This window comes from Oryctolagus cuniculus, chromosome X, assembly GCF_964237555.1.
Source record: "Oryctolagus cuniculus chromosome X, mOryCun1.1, whole genome shotgun sequence".
NCBI lineage: Eukaryota > Metazoa > Chordata > Mammalia > Lagomorpha > Leporidae > Oryctolagus > Oryctolagus cuniculus.
The window spans coordinates 74,570,309-74,591,536 of record NC_091453.1 but is presented as its reverse complement, the minus strand read 5'-3'; the positions used below and the strand labels follow the sequence as shown (position 1 = coordinate 74,591,536).

At 41.8% G+C, this 21,228-nt stretch overlaps 1 protein-coding gene across 3 annotated transcripts in view; it reads left to right on the top strand.

Annotated features, from left to right (window-relative positions):
- The window catches only part of DOCK11 (dedicator of cytokinesis 11), a 213,951-nt gene that overhangs the window by 42,157 nt on the left and 150,566 nt on the right, over window positions 1-21,228 (top strand). For all 3 annotated transcript variants that reach the window (XM_002720256.5, XM_051827332.2, XM_008272922.4), the window contains exons 2-6: window positions 13,382-13,498; window positions 13,579-13,668; window positions 13,904-13,986; window positions 17,035-17,104; window positions 17,723-17,818. In XM_002720256.5, the coding sequence (XP_002720302.2) occupies window positions 13,382-13,498; window positions 13,579-13,668; window positions 13,904-13,986; window positions 17,035-17,104; window positions 17,723-17,818 (456 nt within the window). The remainder of the gene's footprint in view (window positions 1-13,381; window positions 13,499-13,578; window positions 13,669-13,903; window positions 13,987-17,034; window positions 17,105-17,722; window positions 17,819-21,228) is intronic.

The window sequence follows — 21,228 nt, the reverse complement described above, 5'->3', positions numbered from 1 at the left end:
ATTCAGATCATTTTTTCTACCTGTCAGCATGTTGAGTAAAGTTATAATTTTGGCTAAATAAGGTTTTGTGATAGAGTTCATCAAAATTGTATTTATTCATTTGTAGATAATCTAGATTATTGACATATATCTGAATTGGCTGTAATGAAAAACATTTGTTAACGAGAATGAATGAATCACAGAGCATGGCTAGTCTTGTTAATTAGTTTAAAAAGGCATTTATTTATTTGAGAGGCAGAGTTATAGACAGAGAGGGAGAGACAGACAGAGGTCTTCCATTTGCTGGTTCACTCCCCAAATGGCTACAATGGCTGGAGCTGAGCTGATCTGACATCAGGAACCAAGAGTTTCTTCCAGGTCTCCTACACGAGTGCAGGGGCCCAAGCACTTGGGCCATTCTTCGCTGCTTTCCTAGGCACATTAGCAGGAACCTGGATCGGAAGTGGAACAGCACCCATATGGGATGCTAACGCCACAGATGGAGGCTTAGCCTACTAAGCTACAGCACAGGTCTCTAATTTCTTGATTTAAAAATATATATCTCTCTCTGTAACTCTGCCTTTCAAATAAATAAATAAAAAAGACGAGTTCTCAAGTTTATGTCAATAGCGAAGTAGACTTCGAAACAGGAAATTATCTGAAATTAAAAAATTCTTTTCTATGCTAAAACTTTAAGAAGGAAAAAAATAGGTTTTAAATTTCCTCAGTGATTCTATGCTAGATTTAAATACCTTTAGAATCTTGTTTTGCTAATTCTTAGGACATTAAGTTGTTCCTAAATGAAAACGTGGAACTGAAAATGAATTCTGAAAGTGTTAACCACTTGTTCTCTCCCCTGTGTGCTGCCATTTGGGCTTGGAAGGCCCGTGTGTAAGATCTGTCCCTTTGTATTACTCAGCTGAGGCTCCCTCTGAGCCACAAAAGCTTCTGGCTTTGTAGTTCTCAGGACTCTCTACCAGGTTTTGTGGAGGATATTGAGATGAATTCGCCATGGTTCCCTAACAGTATCTTTCTGTTGTTTTTTGTAACTTGATTCTTAGACACTTGAAGTTGAATATGTCAAGTCCTCTCTGCAAAGTGAAAGACCTAAGGTGCTAATCCCTGCTCATTGATGGCAACTGCTAAATTGGTAGCAACAGCTTAGAACTGTGAAACTCCTTATCCAGCTGCATTACAAGCTCTGGAAGCTAGTCATGCTTAGCATCACTGGGGTGATGGAGAAGGCAAGGTCTCATTTGGTAAACATGACAGCATAGCTTGAGTAAACTTCAGAAGACCCTAAAATGCAAAGTCCATCCAAGGAAATAAACTATCGTAGGAGTGAGGCTAAGGAAATGACTTGTGTTTGTTAACTTTAGTGCCATAGATTTGAGGGTATCATGGTTAAGAGCACTGCCTTGAAGCCCATCAGATATAAATTTGAATCTCAGCTCCACGAATGTGTGACATTGGACCTGTAAAGCCTCAGTTCCCTAATCTTTATAATAGGTGCAGTAAAAGAGCCTCTCTTGAAATCCATGCATACAAGGCAGTCTTCAAAAAGGTTGTGGAAAATGTGCATGAGTAAGTGCCACAATAAATGGTAAAGACAGTAAAGGACTGAAATGCGAGAGGAAGGATGTTGGACAATCACAATAACTGACCCCCTGGTGTGGATGAGGAATAAGCATGATCCAATCATTTCATGAAAACTATGATCTGTTTGCTTTAAGAAAGATCAATATCTTGAATGCAATTTCTATTTGGATTCTTATGCCAAGATTTGCCCTGAAAACAATCTTCATAAAATATGTTCACATCTATTTTGCCAAGTTGGGTTGTACTAATTTAAAAGATGGCCGGCCCACTCTCCCCTGGCATCATCATTAGATTATAGTAATTCAAAGCTCCTTCAGAAATTGGAGTTCCAACTGGGGAAGATAGCAAGAAATGAGGCCATGGAAGCTAATCATGCTTAGAAGACATATCAGGGTCATAGCAAAGTCAAGTACTCTTGTTTTGAACCTTATGAAAAAGTTCCTTAATTATGATTCCTTGTTGTGCCGTTGAGTGTCCCCCTTTAGAAATCTCTAGAACACAGTGATAGCTTTCTCATTCCTGTCAGTCACAACCAACTCTTGCTCTTCTTCATCTTCAAACACCACTCTTAAAAGTTAGTTACTGGGACCGGCACTGTGGTGAAATGAGTAAAGCCTCCGCCTGCAGTGCTGGCATCCCATATGGGCGCTGGTTCGAGTCCCAGCTGCTCCATTTCCAATCCAGCTCTCTGCTATGACCTGGGAAAGCAGTAGAAGATGGCCCAAATCCTTGGGCCCCTGCACCGTCATGGGAGACCCAGAGGAAGCTCCTGGCTTTGGATCAGTGCAGCTCTGGCCGCTGGGGCCATATGGGAAGTGAACCAGTGTATGGAAGACCTCTCTCTCTCTCTCTCTCTCTCTCTCTCTCTCTGCCTGTCCTCCTCTCTCTGTGTAACTCTGACTTTCAAATAAATAAATACATATTAAAAAAAAAGTTAGTGAACCAAAATGGTAGAATAGGGAGGGAGTTTACTGCTTTAATCTAGGGGAAGATAGTTTTTTAAAAAAAAAAAGTGGAGAGAGTGCAATCTCAGGGAAGAATTAGGGAAAAAACAGCAGAGGAAAACTCCATGCAAATTGGACCTATGTGTGTGGGGGTGTGTGTGGATGTGCACAGCTCAGGACCCCAGCAGCCAAGAACCTCAGCATCAGCTTTGAAGAGTGAGGTGAGACCAGACTGCAACAGCCCAAGCCACTGGCAGTAAAGCTGCCGGAAGAGCCTGGTGTGTCTGGCTTGGAGCCCTGTGTGAGACAATGTATCTGCCAACCTAGAGGAGAAAGAAACGGAGGCATGCTTCTCTCTGCCCGACCACACTGCACTGACATCCTGTAACAGGCCGAGAGAGGGCAGGTGCCATTTTGGAAATAAGTAACAGCTGTGACAGCCTGTGTCCACGTGCCCAGCAATTAGCTGAGCGGAGACACCCGACTCTGGCTGGGAGCACTGACAGAGGTCTGGGTGCTCCTGACTGTGGGAGCCTTTGTGTTGGGACTGTGAAAACACTGTGGCTGCGTGGGAAGGCACAGGATGTGGCTGGGTCTTTGGGCAGTCACTGTGGGCAGCTCTACACGTTCGGGGCTCTCAGATTCTCTGGTGAGGGTCATTGCTGTGTGATCTGTGCTCACACCTGGACTACGCAGATCCTTTGTGTGGTTCTTGTGGCAGCATGAACGAATATTATACCCACTGGGGCTAGCAACCAAGCATTGGTCTCCTTGGAAGGGAGGAGGTGATCGTGAGACTAGGCCAACAAGAGCAGATTAATCCTCCCCTCTGATTAAAAAAAGAGATTTACCACGCCCAATTTGGGTGAGAGAGAAGCCAGATTACTTTCAGAGGATCTCCAATTAGACTTGGACTAGGAGAGAATGGCGATATGTAGTCCAAATCTTAAGAGAAAAGAACTGTCAACCCAGAATACTGTACCCTAAGAAGCTCTCATTTATGAATGACGGTAAAATAAAGACTTTCCATAACAAACAGAAATTGAAAGAATTTGTCATCACCCGTCCAGCCTTACAAAAATTGCTTAAGGATGTGCTACACACAGAAACATGGTCATCACTGTGAAAGAAGGTGAAGGCAGAAAACCTCCCATGAAAAGTACAGAAGAAATCCAAAGTAAGCAATAGGAACATTTATCGAAAAACGGTAGGGAAATTGAACTTTGGTTTTTCTTCTGTAGTTCCTTAGATTTCAGAATATCCTGCTACTGGGAATCTGGCCACATATTAAGGCAATCTGTTTTTGAATCTTTTTTTAAAAAAGAAGGCATTGATCATATTGGACCATCTTTTTTTTTATTATTACTTACCATTTGTGTGATTACAGTGTTAAGTCATAATTCTTTTTTTTTAAATAGGCCTTTTTTTCCTTAATATTTTACTTATTTATTTGAGAAGTAGAGTTACAGACAGTGAGAGGGAGAGACAGAGAGAGAGAGGTCTTCCATCCACTGGTTCACTCCCCAGATGGCCCCAACAGCAGGAGCTGTGCCAATCCGAAGTCAGGAGCCAGGAGCTTCTTCCAGGTCTCCCACACAGGTGCAGGGGCCCAAGGACTTGGGCCATCTTCTACTGCTCTCCCAGGCCATAGCAGAGAGCTGGATCGAAAGAGGAGCAGCTGGGACTTGAACCGGCACCCATATGGGATGCTGGCACCACAGGCAGAGGATCAATCTACTGCACCACAGCACCGGCCCCAAGTCATAATTCTTATTTCTTTGAGCAGAATACTGTATCAGTTATTTTAAATGAATTTTCCCTGTCTTTGAAGCTTAGTCTGTAAATGTGTTGCCACAAAATAAAATACTTGGATTTGCATTACCTGAATACTTGAAAACTGAAATTGATAAGATGCTTTATGTAGTGAAATCAGGTTATTATTTCTGGATAAAATTAGAAATGAAATAAAGATTTGAACTGCTCAATATATGAAAATAATGATAGTGCTTATAAGCACTGTGAACCCTTTTGTGTTTGAGGCTTCCAAAATTCAAGTGTTTACTAGATTTTTCTCCTGAAACCCTGCTCTTCTTTTCTGTGCCTCATAAATTTACTCTTATTGTTGATGTTGTGAAACAGCAGGGTTAAAGTGTCATTCCATCTGTGCTCATTACTAATCCCATAGCTTTTCTAGTTAGGAAAAATATAGTCTCACAAATAGTCTTAGTGTCTTTTTTTGGTTAATATTTTACCTACTAATGGTATTTTAGATACCTTTAAACATTTTAATTAGGTATGTATAAAAATTTAATACTACATTAACATGTTGTTTGAACTAGATAGTGAGAGTAAGAAAAAAAAACTAGCTTATTGAGGCTGTAGATGTTCCATTAGTTTGATTTCAACATTTTAAGGGAATTTCAGAGATAGGTTGAGACCTGACAGTATCCGTTACAGTAGCTCCTGAGATGTGGAAAGGAACCCCGGAAGCAGTGGAGGACCTGTGAGGGCATCTGCTTGCCATGGTTGTTGTAGTGTGCTCGTACTTAAATACAGCTAGTGACACTGACATTTTTGTTGCCCAATAATCTGGAGTAGTGTCCTGCATTTATCTGTACTAAAATAACTATAAATTCATGAAATCTATAAAGAAAAAAACTTTACACTGTATTGTACTTGGGAGCCTTTGTACAGCTAGGTAAAATTTCTATGATACAAAGTATTTGGATTTTAAAATTTTTTATAAGGAAGAAGACATGGTAAAATTCCGTGTGCTTACATGATAACTTGCTTATTGAGTTTCAGAAGAAAAATATGAAATGAGTGATTGTTACTGCATTAGCTATAATGTTAAGCTGGCAAATTTTAGCATAAAGCTTAAATCTGTGTTTCTCAAATGTGAACCATAGTCGTCTAATGCTGCTTTGTATATAATGTAACAGCTACAAATAGTCTCAGCATTGAACATGTATCAGTACCTCTAGATGAATGCAACCTTTGATGTAGGTGTTTTGATATACCTCAAAAGTGTCTGAGTGTGGATTTGTTCATCTGTTTGGTATTGAAGATAATTCCTGTTCTTTTGTTGTTGTTGTTGTTCCATATTTTCATGTTTAAATTTGAATTTTTACTACTGTTAATTTAAGTACAGTTTGTTCAATAATTAAAATGGGGTTGTCAGTGAAGGAACTTAAAAACAGCCTCATTCATGCAACTGCTTGAGTAAAAACCACACTTTGTGTTCTATTTTCATGCACTTTTAGTGATCTTTCTGTTTAAATATAAGAGATGATGTTTAGGCTTGTTTCTGCTTAATAAAGCTTTTTACCATTGACTAAATGAAAGTATCTTTTTGAAGAGATTTATGTTCTGTAAATAAAAATTGGTTGACACAGTAAAAAAAAAAAAGAAATGCAAAGCTTACCCCTCCATAAAGATAAAAAAATAAAAAATAATATGCATTAAAAAAAGTTACCTAGTCTCTGATTTTACAGAGTGTATGAGTAAAAGTGGAAGACAGGATGAAATGAGTCTGTACATGAGTCTACCCACATAGTAAAATTCTTTTGATCGATATAAATGGAAATACTTGGAATCCTATCTCTTCATGTGCAGAAACACTCCCAGTTGCTTTGTTGGAAGAAGTGGCTACCAGAGTCTATGATAGATAGAGCAAAGCTGTATATTACAACAGTGTCTGAGATGAACTCAAAAATCTTCGGTTTCTCTGCCTTCCCTACTAGACTGTGAGCTTCTAAAGGGCACGGTCGGGTTCTTTTCTTGTCCACGTTGCCAGGGGCTAGCCCAGGGTCTGGACCTCAGTGGGGACTCAATCAATGTATGATACAGTGAACTCGTTGTTTTCTGTGCTGCAGGAAATTGCTTGTGCCCCCGGTGGCCATTTTGAGTGCAAAGGGTTATTTTAAGATAGTCTCTGGAGAAGGCACTGTAACTCTGTTACAAACATCAGAAACAAAAGGAGAGCTGAATGGCTTAGGGGGCTTGGAGAATATTCCCAAGTGAGGGAGGTGGGAAGGAGAGGCACCTCTTTTGTAAGCATTCTACTTCATTCCTAAGACTTGTTCTTGTCAACATGAAAATATTCGGATGCCATTGAAATTGTAGTCTGACTACAATACTGCGAAAATGAGCTATCTTTTGGACTAAATCTTTGTTTCCTACACCAGTTGTTGCCATGCTCCTTCTTGTATTGAAACTTAATTAGGAGGATGGGGGTGGTGGTGATGGTGCAGATTAAAATTGGCCCAGTGCCCACTGTTAAGATTTCTGCCTGCTCACTGGTCTTCCTGGCAGGGGGATAAAGGAGTGATTCTATGAAGCCAGTGTTCACTCTAGACTTGCAGAAGAGACATTCTTAGAATTCTTAAGGAGAACTAGTCTCTTAAGTAAAAGATTTACTGGTAAACTAATGACCTTTAGTATAATATCTAAGCAGAAATAACCCAGGCTGATTTTTTGCATTGCTTATGGAGAAATATTACATGAGTCCTATTGCATTTTAAATGAAATGAAAATTATGTGGCTAAGTTTCTAAAGACAGCATATATAGGCTCACTAAGTCATGTGTGCTTTTGAACACGAGTGGTCGTATTTGTTTTAGGTTTACAAGCATGGTTTTTGATTTATACGAAAATATGTAAGATGATGAAAAGAGCAGTAATTTTGCATGGTGGGTGTCCAGGGGCCGCCACATTAGTGTACCATCTAAATGAGGATGCTTTGTTACTGAGTGAGTCTGTGGCTTCCTGTCTTTGGACCAAGCTGCCGATTGCAACTGAACAAGTGCTGATGAGCTTCCTCTTTTGCTTTCTGTCCTTTCCCCCATGCTAGGGATAGAAAGTTATCTCAGTTTGTTGAATTGTATGTATTTCCCAATTTTAGGATTTAAACGGGGAAGTCCATTGATATTTGACCCCTTTTAGATGGAATGAGCGTGGAATAGTGTACTGTGTCCCAAAGGATGGTTCACAAATTGGCATTTTAAATTTTACTTTATTAGGGATTAAGGAAAGACTGATTCTCCTTTATAGAGTGATATAAAGCTTTCTTTTTCAATGAATGCATTTCAACAATGAAGATATTTGATTTGAAGAAAAATACTAAGTAAATGTTAGTATGGAAGGTGTGGTAAGTTAGGAGTGTTGTGGCATAGCAAGTTAAGCCACCACTTGAGATATTCCTCTGCTTCCGATCTAGCTTCCTGATAATCCAACCGGGAAGGCAGTGACGATGGCCCAGGTGTTTGGGCCCCTGCAATCACGTAGGAAACTCAGTGGAGTTCCTGGCTTTTGGCTTTGGCCTGGCCCAGAGCTGGCTGTTGTAGCCATTTGGGGAGTGAACCAGCAAATGGAAGATCAATCAAACTCTCTTTGTCACCTGCCCCATCACCCTGCCTTTCTTTTTTTTTTTTTTTTTTTTTTTTTTTTTTTGACAGGCAGAGTGGATAGTGAGAGAGAGAGACAGAGAGAGAGGTCTTCCTTTTGCCGTTGGTTCACCCTCCAATGGCCGCCACGGCTGGCGCGCTGCGGCCTGCGCACCGCACTGATCCAAAGGCAGGAGCCAGGTGCTTCTCCTGGTCTCCCATGGGGTGCAGGGCCCAAGTACTTGGGCCATCCTCCACTGCACTCCCTGGCCACAGCAGAGAGCTGGCCTGGAAGAGGGGCAACCAGGAAAGAATCCGGCGCCCCAACCGGGACTAGAACCCTGTGTGCCGGCGCCGCTAGGTGGAGGATTAGCCTATTGAGCCGCAGTGCCAGCACCCTGCCTTTCAACTAAATAAATAAATATTTTTTAAAAATCGTGGAGGTTGTACTTGCATCCCGAAAATTCCAATTTAAGAAAAAAAGAGAGAGAAAAGGGATCAGGAGTTGGATGAGCGGGGTTTGCATCCTGGTTCTGCTACTAATGTAGACTGATGAACTTAAACCTCTACATCAGCCTCTTCATTTACAGTATTGCAATGATGACATTTTCTTTCTTTACTTGGCAGGTTTTTGGTATTAAAAAGGGAGAATGTATGAGGACCTTCAAAAAGTTCATGGAAAATCTGTTATAAAAATGCATATTTTGAATAACTGTGGATTTCAAATTTTTTTGTCCCAAAGCAAACGTATCTTTTAATTCCATTTTCCATGAACTTTTTGAAGTACCCTTGTATGTGAAAATGTTTCCTTAAGGCTGCAAAGTGATCTTTAAATGAATTGATAAAAAGAAACTGATAATATTACTAGCAACTGATTTCAAGAGCACTTAAAAATCAGTGAATGAGAACTTTCAAAGACAGATCATTTTGTTTTGTTTTGTTTTCCCCATAGTGAAAACGGAGTCAGTTCCAAATTTAGGTTGACAGTTTTCCTGTCACTCCTTCTGAAGAAAAGACTGAAACATATGCTCGCTTCTCTCCAGATTGTGTAAATGCCTTTCCCTTTTACTTACCAGTGCTGCAGAACTGTATAGAAGTATACAGTGTGGGGACTGGCTCTGTGGCTAGTTGACTAAGCCTGGGCGTCAGTTCAAGTCCCAGGTGCTCCACTTCTGATCCAGCTTTCTGCTTATGGCCTGGAAAAGCAGTAGAAGATGGCCCAAGTGCTTGGGCCCCTGTACCCACATGGGAGACCCGGAAAAGGCTCCTGGCTTCAGATTGGCACAGCTCTGGCCAATGCGGCCATTTGGGGAGTGAACCATAGGATGGAAAACCTCTCTCTGTCTTTCCCTCTCTGTGTCTGTAACTCAGTCTCTCAAATAAATAAGTAAAATCTTTAAAAAAAAAGTATACAGTGGGACTTTGTTATTACTTGAATGTTTCTGAAGTACCTACCATGTATTATAACACACAAATTTCTGGAATTCTGAAAAAGTACCTTGGGGCTGCCACTGTGGATTAAAGCTCCGGCCTGCAGTGTAGGCATCCCATATGGGCTCAGGTTCGAGTCCTGGCTACTCCACTTCTGATCCAGCTCCCTGTTAATGTGCCTGGGAAAGCAGTAGAAGATGGCCCAAGTGGTTGGGCCCCTGCTCCCACATGGGAGACCAGGAAGAAGCTCATGGCTCCTGGCTTCGGCCTGGCCCAGCCTGGATCATTGCAGCTGTTTGGGGAGTGAGCCAGCAGATGGAAGATCTCTCTCTCTCTCTCTCTCTCTCTGTTTCTCTCTGTAACTCTGTCTTTCAAATTAATAAAATAAACCTTTAAGAAAAAAAAAGCATCTTTGCAGGCCAGTGTGCAGACTGACAGAAAGGATACACCAGCAACCTGAAAGACCGTTTCTTAGTGTGGTACAAGCATTTTTAGGTTGACTGTATGAGTTTGATAGCAGAATGATAAAGCTAAGGACAAATGTTGGGTGCCCGTTGGTCACAGTCACCATTAAATAATAATTCTAGAAGTCGAAAGTTTTCCTTCTCTGATGCCAGCAGAGTTACAACTGATGCCCCCTGGAAGGGAAATACAGGATTTCATTCCCTACTCCTTTTTCTCATAGGGATGAAGCCCAATTCATCGGCTGCATATTTCATCAAGGGAAGCTTTGGGAGACCCAATAGCCACCTCAACTTTTGTGCAGTGGAGTTAATCCTGACAACAGAAATAGGAGTGAGGCCCCAGAATACTTGATCAGTTTTAAGTGAAAAGTGAAACCTTACTTTCTGTAGCATGAATTTATGACCTTCCAAACACAGGGGGAGGTGTTAGTTTCCTTTTCTAGAAGGCGTATACTGTACGCTTAAAACAGTGGTTCATTTTGACATAAGTTTTTCTATGTTAACTTGACAGCTACCCTATTAACTTTGACAGTCAAAGGAGGATTTTTCTGGGTATTTTTTGTTTGTTTTTCAAATTTCCTTGATGCATGCACTTGTGAAATTATTGTGCAGAGAAGTTAACAGATGCTAATTCAACACACAGGTTAAACGTTGGAATTTGGGGGCTATTTTTGGAATCTGTATTGGAATGATAGTTGGCAGCAAAAGCAAGACTTATATTTTTTTAATGTCTAAAACTTCCTTTCTAGATACTAGGGCTCTATTTATTCAACTTTTCTGAGAAATCAATCACTGACTACAAGTGTTAGATCTGGAAAGTACAGTCAATTTCCTTTTACTTGGGTCCTTGAAAATGTGGTAGGTATAGCATGAGAGAGTCAGATTTTCCTAGTGAAATCTCTGAATTTCCCAACTAGCGTTTGTTGCTTCTCTTTAACTCATTTTGCACTAGTATTCACAGACACAATAAAGATGATCAGCTTTCTTTGATCTCCTGGGTCTACAAATTCAAATTTAATACTTGAGATAAAGCCTCTCTCTTTGTTAGGATCTTTTAGAGTGGTTGAACATTGGTTCTTATTGCTTAAAGTGGTTTACTTTAACCTCCAAGTAATCTTATGGAGGACATTCTAAGATGCCCTTTAGATATGCAATAATAGCCATGATCTATTGTGAGTCATGTATGAAAGCCATTCCACATTGTGTGGATGCAGTATATCAGAGACTGCCTCAAATACTGTGTATGCAACTATAAATATAACCCTGATTCCATTATTATATTGTTTTAATGTGTCTTACATATGAGTTTTCTTTATACAGTTTTTACTATAAAATCTTAAGAAAACAATTCCATTTCGGTAAAACATTATTATTAGAAATCATTGATATCTGCCCACCTTGGTTTAGAATAGTGTGTCAAGGCATGATTCTGGTTGAATCCAAATATCTCAACGTTCACTCCATAGTTAATGATTGGATGCCTGACATTGTGCCAGGTTCTGTTGTAAGTACTGGAATTAGAGCAGTGAACAAATAAAATTCTTGTCCTCAAATAAGCAGAGAGGTAAAATAGATGGTATATCAGATCATAGTAAGTTCAATCATGGAACAAAAATGTTGGGAAGGTAGGTAGTGGGATCCTATTCCAAGTTAAGTACTTTGCACATCAGTATCTTTGTGTATTTCTTTTTAAAGAGAAATTAATTTTTTATTCATTCATTTTCATTTATTTGTGTGTGTGATAGAGAGAGAGATCTTTCACTCACTGTTTCTTCCACATATGCCCACACCTGAAACTCCCCATATGCCCATGACAACCAGGAGCCTGGAACTCAGTCCAGGTCTCCCATGTGAGTGGCAGAGACCCAAGTACCTGAGCCATCATCCGCTGCCTCCCAGGGTGTACATTATTAGCAGTAACCTGGATTGGAATTGGAATAGGAATAGTCAGGACTCAGACCAGCCACTCTGAGATGGGATGTGACCTTCTCAAGCAGTGGCTCAAACCTGCACCAAATGCTCCCCTCCATCTTGGTACATTTCTGAGGGGAGGAAAAGCTGGCTGTGTAAGAGAGTCACAGACAGGTTTAAACTCCAGCTCGGAAAGCACGCAAATTACTTAATGTAAGTCCAGGAACTCCCCATAAAATGGGGATACTGATTAAACCTATTTCCTAAGATTATTATGAGTTTTATATGAGAAAATGTACCAAAAAGACCCTGACTGGCATATATTTATAGAAAATGTTCAATTGGGGCCTGCATCATGGTGCAGTGGGTTAATCCTCTGCCTGCCATATGGGTGCTGGTTCTAGTCCCGGCTGCTCCTCTTCCAATCCAGCTCTCTGCTATGGCCTGGGAAGGCAGTAGAGGATGGCCCAAGTGCTTGGGCCCCTGCACCTGCATGGGAGACTGGGAGGAAGCACCTGGCTCGGATGGGTGCAGCTCCGGCTGTTGCAGCCATCTGGAGAGTGAACCAACAGAGCGAGGGCCTTTCTCTCTGGCTCTCCCTTTCACTGTCTGTAACTCTACCTCTCAAATAAATAAATAAAATCTTAAAAAAAAAAAAAAAAAGAAAATGTTCAGTAAAGGCTCACTATCAAGATTGCTTTTTTTTTTTTTTTTTTTTTTTTTGATGGGCAGAGTTAGAGACAGAGAGAAAGGTCTTCCTTCCGTTGGTTCACCCCCAAAATGGCCACTACGGCCGATGCGTTGCGTTGATCCAAAGCCAGGAGCCAGGCGCTTCCTCCTGGTCTTCTATGTGAGTGCAGGGCCCAAGGACTTGGGCCATCCTCCACTGCCTTCCCGGGCCACAGCAGAGAGCTAGACTGGAAAAGGAGCAACCGGGACAGAATCCGGCGCCCCAACTGGGACTAGAACCCAGAGTACCAGCGCCGCAGACAGAGGATTAGCCTAGTGAGCTACAGCACCGGCAAGATTGCTCTTAATAGTTAAGTCATACCCAGGATTTCTCAGCATGGCAGAGCCTGCTCCTTGTTACTGTAGCCACAGACTGGGGCCTTGCTATCAAAGGCCACTGCACCTGGAAGTTCAGCTGGGATCCATTGGTTTTGCCACCTGGAACCTCACCCTTTCATGCCCTGTTCATGGGCGCACACATCTCCATTATTCATGCTTGCCCCAGCTCTGTGAGAACTTGGTACACCCTTTACACAGTGTGCTCTATACAGGGTTCGCACGTGGCTGTTGATACTTTCTTCCCTTCAGTTACCCAGTGACCAGTGCATAGTAAATAAATATTAACCGACAGGCTTCCAAATATACCATTTTTTGTTGTACTTAAAATTCAGTAAATTTCTACAAGGCAGAATATGGTGCAATTCTCCAGAATTGCAATTTTTAGCAAGGGTTAGCCTGTGTGTCTGTGTGTGTGTGTATGTGTTTGGAGCATGTGTCTAATTAATGGAGAATATTTCTGTTGTGGAACTGTCTCATTGAAGTACCTTTTAATATCACAACACCCTTTTTTGTGAAATAATGTATCCTGAGTAGCTAGAGAGGCATCTATCTCTTGTGAGTTTGACCATAATAACCTTGTTTTTTTTTTTTTCCTCATAAAGGAAAAGGCCAAAGTTGTTGAGCCCCTGGACTATGAGAATGTTATCACCCAAAGAAAAACTCAGATTTACAGTGACCCTCTCAGAGACCTGCTGATGTTTCCAATGGAAGATATATCTGTGAGTTCATAAACACTTCTTCAAAGGAGACGATCGTGTTTTCCAAGCCGATTCTCACAGTAAAAATGTTCATTTCCTAGATCTCAGTGATAAGTCGGCAACGCAGAACGGTGCAGTCCACTGTACCAGAAGATGCTGAAAAGAGGGCCCAGAGTTTATTTGTCAAAGAGGTAAGAAGTCCAGAGGCAACAAAACATGCATCATACTTTAAATGTTTTTATATCTTTATATATTTGTAATCTACTTATAAATGCATTTATAATATATTTAAATACTTTTCCTTTAAATGGAATATAAAATTATTAAATATAACTGATCTACATAATATGCCTATAGAATGTGATACAGAGGATATGACTTCAACATTTTCACAAGCAGCATCTATTTTTGATATTTTTCTTTTAGTGTATTAAATCGTATAGCACAGATTGGCATGTGGTAAACTACAAGTATGAAGACTTCTCTGGAGACTTTAGAATGTTGCCATGGTAAGTTTGGAATTCAAGGGAAACATTTAAGAGGAGAACTATTAAAGTTCTTACTTTTTTTTTTTAACCGCTTGGGAAATCTCTTATTTAGAACTTATGATAATACAAGACTTGAAACAGCCATCACATGTGGTAAACGTAGCATTTTGGTTAACTGATTATGTTTTGATGTTGTTCCCTGATATTGTTTTCAATATCAAGCTGAATTTTTGGTTTTGATGCATATACTGATGACAGACTACTCTTTAATTGATTCTGGATAGTGCAGTGAATATTTTCTGGTAGAGGCAGTGAAAAAAAAAGAAAAAAAGAAAAAACCTGGAAGCTCAATTTCATGATCCTGGACATCCTTTGAAGAAGGTGCAAGTCTCTTAGTTGATCTGAAGCAGTGGCATGAGCCAGACTGTGAAGATTCAAATCTTTTTTTTCTCTCTTTTTTTATTTGACAGGTAGAGTCATAGATAGTGAGAGAGAGAGACAGAGAGGAAGCTCTTCCTTCCATTGGTTCACTCCCCAAATGGCTGCCACGGCCGGAGATGTGCTGATCCAAAGCCAGGAGCCAGGTGCTTCCTCCTGGTCTCCCATGGGGTGCAGGGCCCAGGCACTTGGGCCATCCTCCACTGCCTTCCCGGGCCACAGCAGAGAGCTGGACTGGAAGAGGAGCAACCGGGACTAGAACCTGGCGCCCATATGGGATGCCGGCGCCGCAGGCAGAATATTAACCAAGTGAGCCACGGTGCTGGCCCTGAAGATTCAGATCTTATTTATGCCACTTACTAGCTGGATGACCTTGGATCAGTCACTTAATTTGTTGGAGCTCTTTTGTCTCCCTTTTCTCATCGTTTATACTATTAACCTCACAGAGAATCATATGGGAAATGTGGAAAATATAATTGAGAAATAACACGTTTTTGCAGCTTTTTATGGTTTCCAAAGCACTTCCCCCAAGAAGAAAACTATGTCCTAAAATGACCAGTCCAAGGTCATACAGAAAACAAATGGAAGGAACATAACTGTGTTGCTTTTTACACAATATTTACTTTTTTATTTATAGTTTATTTGAAAGGCAGAGAGAGTCAGAGGTTTACTGGTTTAATCCCCAGATGCCCACAATAGCCAGGGCTGAGCCAGGCTGAGGCCAGGAGCCCAGAACTCAATCTGAGTCTCCCATGTAGATAGCAGGGACCCAAGTTTTTCAGCCATCACCTGTCGCTCCCCCTCTTCATGGAGGAACGACACAGGACCCTGCGCTGTTCTTTCGTCTGCTCGGCCCTCCCCGGGTTTGCTGCTGGTTCTTCCCGGGTTGGCTACCGACCCTTCCACCTCCGTGGAAGGGCGGTTCCCCCTGCCACATTCCCCACTTCCGCGGGGGAGCGGCACACCGCCGGCCGGCTCTCTCGGGGGCTGCACAGGTGTTCCCCTTAGGTGTTCCCCTTAGGTGTTCCTGGTGCATGCCGTCTCTCTCCTCCTTTATAGTCCTCCTCCGCCAATCCTAACTCGGCTGCCCACACGCCGAGTACGCTGCTCTCCTCCAATCAGGAGCAAGTCCTACAGTTTATTGGCTGAACTGGAGGCAGCTGTGTAGAAGCTGTTTTCTTCTCTCCCAGCGCCATATTGTGGGAGAGCAGATGCATAGAATAAGTCTTAATTCCAGTAACAGTCTAGTCTGAGTTGCTCCCCACAATCACCTGCTGCCTTCCAGGGTGCACATTAGCAAGAAGCTGGATCAGAAGCAGAAGAGCTGAGTGGGACTCAAACTCAAGCACTCTGATATAAGATGCAAGCATTCCAAGTAGCAATAACCACTATGCTAAAGGCCTTCCCCCGTGTTGCTTTTAAAAATATATATTTATTTTATTTATTTGAAAGGCAGAGTTTTGGAGAGAGAGGGAGACACACAGAGAGAGAGAGAGAGAGAGAGGTCTTCTATCTGCTGGTTCTGTCCCAAAATGGCTACAACAGCCAGGGCTGGGCAGACCAAAGCTAGAAGCCAGGATCTTCCTCTGAGTCTTCCACATAGGTGCAGTTGCCCAAGTACTTAGGCCATCTCCTGCTGCTTTTCTCAGGCTATTAGCAGGGAGCTGGATGGGAAGTAGAGCTGCTAGGACTTGAACCGGTGCCCATATGGGATGCTGGCCTTGCAGGCAGTGGCTTAATTTGCTATGTTACAATGCTGGCCCATGCTCTGCTTCTGATCCTGTTTCCAACTAATATGCCTGGGAAAGCAGCAGAAAATGCTTGGCCCCCTACCACCCACATGGGAGACCCAGTGGATTCCTGGTTTCAGTCTAGCCCAGCCCTGGCAGTTTCAGCCATTTAAAGAGTGAATCAGGGGGTGTAAGATGTGTTTGCGTGTGTGTCACTCTACCTTTCAAATAAATAAATCTTAAAAAAGATAAATTTCTGGGGCCGGCCAGCGCTGTGGTGCAGGGGGTTAAAGCTCTGGCCTGAAGCACCAGCATCCCCTATTGGCCCTGGTTCAAGTCCTGGCTACTCCACTTCCGATCCAGCTCTCTGCTGTGGCCTGGGAAAGCAGTAGAAGATGGCCCAAGTCCTTGGGCGCCTGTACCTGTGTGCGAGACCCGGAAGAAGCTCCTGGCTCCTGGCTTCGGATTGGCACAGCTCTGGCCGTTGCAGCCATTTGGGGAGTGAACCATCAGATGGAAGACCTCTATCTCTGCTTCTGTCTGTAACTCTGTTATCAAATAAATAAAATAAATCTTAAAAAAAAAAAGATAAATTTCTGCCCTTGCAACAGCTCTGGCATACATCCCTTAGCAAGTTCTGCCTTCCTTAAGTATGTAGGTTTAGTCATGTTTTTGCTGCTAGCTTCACATGTGAGAGTCCTTATCTAGAAAAGTAGTATAAGTTTACTCAGAGGGGAGACTGTGTTTGGGAAGGAAAAAAGCCGTTCTCCTTATGTCTTGGCTTTTTCTTGTTTGTAAAACAACAAAGTCTACTCATCTTGCTTTTGTTTGTTGTTTGGTTGGTTGATTTTGGTCTGGTCTGTTCTGTTCAGTGTCAAAAACAGTTCTCTTGCACTTTCAGCAAATCTCTGAGACCAGAAAAGATTCCTAATCATGTATTTGAGATTGATGAGGACTGCGAGAAAGATGAGGTATGTATAGAGGCAAATGCCCTTGTTTCTTCAAGGTCACTCCAGTTGAAGAAGATTTCATGGGGGATTTCTTGAGTAAAGATGAGGGAAAGAATTGTTTTTGGCCTGTGATCAGCTTTCAAACTAGTTAGCGTTGTTTGGCTTTTAAAATTTTTTAAAAATGTTACATTTCCAAGTGAGTTTTAGGAAAAAGTCCAGTGAAACGGGCTGTGATTTGTACATAAACATCCCCTCCCCCTTTTGGGACATGCTTGTTTAGTTGCTGTCCTTTCACTGGGCATGTGGTGTGGTGATTCATCTGGACTCTCTTGCCTGATAGATCCCTCTTGAGACAGATGGCCCGGCTTTGGTGTTATTTCAATTTTGAGGTGCAGTTTGATTGTCTCCACAATGCAGAAGGCTTTCCCAGAAGATGCCCATACAATTCAGGAAATGCTGAGTGCCTACTGTGTGCACAATACAGAGCCTTTCATTCTGTGGTCAACGCTTTTAAATCTTTCATGGGGGAGAGGGCACTTTGTATTTTAACTAGGAAATGGGGCAGGACCTAATTCTTTGCTCCCCTAATTAAATGGCTTGGTGGTTGCTGTCTTACTGATGAGTTTTGCTCTGTTTCAGGACTCATCTTCTTTATGCTCTCAGAAGGGTGGCGTGATCAAACAAGGCTGGCTGCATAAAGCAAATGTCAATAGCACCATCACGGTTACCATGAAGGTAGGAAGTGGTTATTATATCATTCCATCATTTTAAGGATATTGGTGTGAGTAGCCTGTCTGGAAACAATATTTTATAATGAACACTAGCCGGAAAATCTTCAATGAGAGGATTCTCATGGATCCATACGATTTTTAAAAGTCTGAAAGCTTGGGATAAATTTAGAAGTGTAACTTTATAAAGAACTATAATTTAGTTATTATCTTCTGAAAAAGAAAGTGTGAAAGGAGGCTGTCAGTTGAATGAAGACAATAGCTTTGGGGGAAAAAAAGGGCATCAAAGGTTCATATGTGGGAATGAATTTAATGAGTGGAAGGACAGGGTAATCCATTTCTTTAGCAAATATTACTAATTAGGTACTTAATAAATATGTTTTAATCTGGTAAGAACAGCCTAGCTAAAAAGTTTTGTAGTTTGGCCAGGATAGTGTCTCTGTAAGGGATTTGTGAGAGACAAAAGTAGAAACATTGAAAGGAATAAAATCAGGCAGAGCCTTAAATGCTTCCAACATGAGGTTGCCTTTTGTTTGGGAAACCGTGGAGAGCTATTCAATCCAAAGAAAAAACTAACAAGCTCGTTGAAGATTCTGAGAAGAAAAACAAATTATTCTCTGATACCAAATATAACTGTTCTTTCAGAGAGTCAATAGAAGATTGTGGGCTCTGCTGAGGGTGATTCACACTTCTCTTGAGTATTGAAGGTCATTCTATCCTTCAAATAGCCTGCAAGTGGAAACCATAGGTGTCTACCAAGGAAAGGCTCAAGTTTTCTCTTAATTTAATATTTCGCCTGCTGCTCTCCCCTTAGTGGTCATGCTCTGGTCTCACTTTTTATTTTCAAGCCCTGAAAATAATGAATCAAAGTAGTAGGTCGCTTCCTGTGTATCTCCTACACCTAGGCATGAGCCTCAGCATGGGGTCATAGTAAGAGACTGAGGACTTAATATGTGTCAGGCTCCATCCTGGTGTTTTATATTATCTCATTTGATCCTCATGGCTGCCCTACGATATAGGTGCTATTATTATGCTTAGTTTGCAGGAGGGAAGAAGGAGGCACAGAGAAATTCAGTAATTAATCCAATATCACACAACTGCAAGTTTTCAGAGGTGGAGTTTAGGCTGATGCCTAAACCTATATACTCAGCCCATACGCTCTCAGGGCTCACGAACTGAGTGAGACTCACGTGTTTATGAGGCTGTAATCAGGTCCTCAAATGCATGTGTGAAAATTAGTTTTGTGTGGATTGTCAGAAAACCACTCTATTTTTGACCCTCCCAACATGCTCAGTATGTTAAAATATTTTACCTATACTTAAGCCTGATCTCAAAATTAATCTTTATAAAACAATTCGCCACAAGATCCTTTTAAATGATTTCTCTAATATCTTTAAATTATAATTTGCTTTTTTTAAAAAAAAAAAAAAGATTCTTTGACAGGCAGAGTTACAGACGGGGGTGGGGGGGGGAGGTCTTCTGTCCGCTGGTTCACTCCCCAAATGGCCACAACGACTGGGGCTGGGCCAGGCTGAAGCCAGGAGCCAGGAGCCAGGAGCCAAGAGCTTCTTCTGGGTCTTCCACATGGATGCAGGGGTCCAAGCATCTGGGCCATCTTCCACTGCTTTCCCAGGCCATAAGCAGGGAGCTGGATCAGAAGAGGAGCAGCGGGAACACAAATCAGTGCCCATGTGGGATGCCGGCACTGCAGGTAGAGGCTTAGCCTGCTACAGCACAGCGCTGGCCCCTGTAATTTGCTTTACATACAACTTTTCAAGCCCAAATACAAGAGGGAAATTTAAAAAGTCCTTGGAAAATTCACATTATCTTTTGATTCCATTTTTCCAGAAACTTTCTGAAGTCCCCTCCTATTATAAATTAAAATATAGTTGCCTGTGAGAAGTGCATACTTTGTACTTTCCCTAATAGCTTGTGAATTGCAGATTTATTTATGTGGTAGGAAGAATACTGGCCCCCCAGAGAGTCTACCTCCTAATCCCTGCAACCTATAAATGTTCCTTGAAATGGCAAAGGGAAAGAAAGTTACTAATTAGCTGGTAGGGAGGGGAGCCTGAATTATCCAGGTGGGCCCAATGTAATCCCAAGGATCTTGGGAAGTGGAAGCAAGGCAGCAAGGAGGAGTCAGGGGTAGAGAGATGAGTACAGAAGCGGGGCCTGGGCGAGATGCTGTGTTGCTGAAAACTCGGAGCTGTAAGAGAGGAGTCACAGGCCAGGACATGCAGGCAGACTCTTCGAGAAGCTGCAAGCAGCAAGGAAATGGGCTCCCCGCCAGGAGTCTCCAGAAGGGAACCTAGGCTGGCTGCCACCTTGATTTTATCCCAGTGAGACCCACGTCAGACTTTGAACCTCCAGAATTTTAAGATAATAGATTTGCCTTAGTTTAGGCTACTAAGCTTATGGTCATTCGTTGCAACAGATAAGAAACTAACGTAATTAAAGATTGAGTGTTCAGCTATCTCTTACTTATCCACAGTGTTAAAAAAAAAAAACTCCCTAAATTCATGGAGTGCGTGCTGGTTCTGAGGAACCCTGTGACCGCGTCGCCTAGAGAAGGAGGCAGCTGCCACTCGTCTCCAGCTAATTATTGCTTTGCCTCTTTTTATCCCCAGCTGTTCGTATTTGAGACACTTATTTCTTTTTTGGGTGTGAGATACAATTCATGCATCCTAAAACCATTTATTTCTTTTAAAAAACTCTAACAGTAGACCAAAAAAAGGCGGGGAGGGGGGGGATAAGCCAAATAAGTCATATGAGGCTACAAAGGTTTTATAAAATATTAATAGGGAATACCCTGTAGTATACAGGCCATGTGTGGTTTGAGAATTGTGTCTGGTTATGAATTTTGTTTTTCCTTGCTCTTCTCCAACCTGGATTGTGATTTCCATATTGGATTTCTGGGAGCTCAAAAGCATATATATCTCCTATCCTCCTGATTTTTACCTCCTAAGCCATAGCAGTAGTATTGTATTTCAGGACTTGTCAAAGCTAGAATGGACATGAGAGAAAGGTTCAACCAGAACTTCTTGAAGGATTTTGCCCATATTCCCTGTTCCTGCGAGAATTGTGCTTTAACTGTTATTTAGCTCAGCATTATTGGAGTTGGAGTGTTGGCTTTCATAATTTTATTACATTCCCTTTCGTAAACACAAGAGGGTACATGTGTGTGTGCAGAGCAGAGAACTGGAAATGGGCAGCAGTTTTGTAGTTGCTAGCTGGAACTTGGAGAGAGGGCCAAAGCAGAAGTCCAGGCCTATGAACCAAGAGACACTGGGGACTTCTGGTTTGTCCCCTTTTGGTGTCCTGTTACAGGGGGGCAGTTCACAAGAAAATGGAACTCAAAATAAAGGCTTATTTAGGTGCAAAAGTTTTTTTTTTGAAATCCATGCATAATTTTTT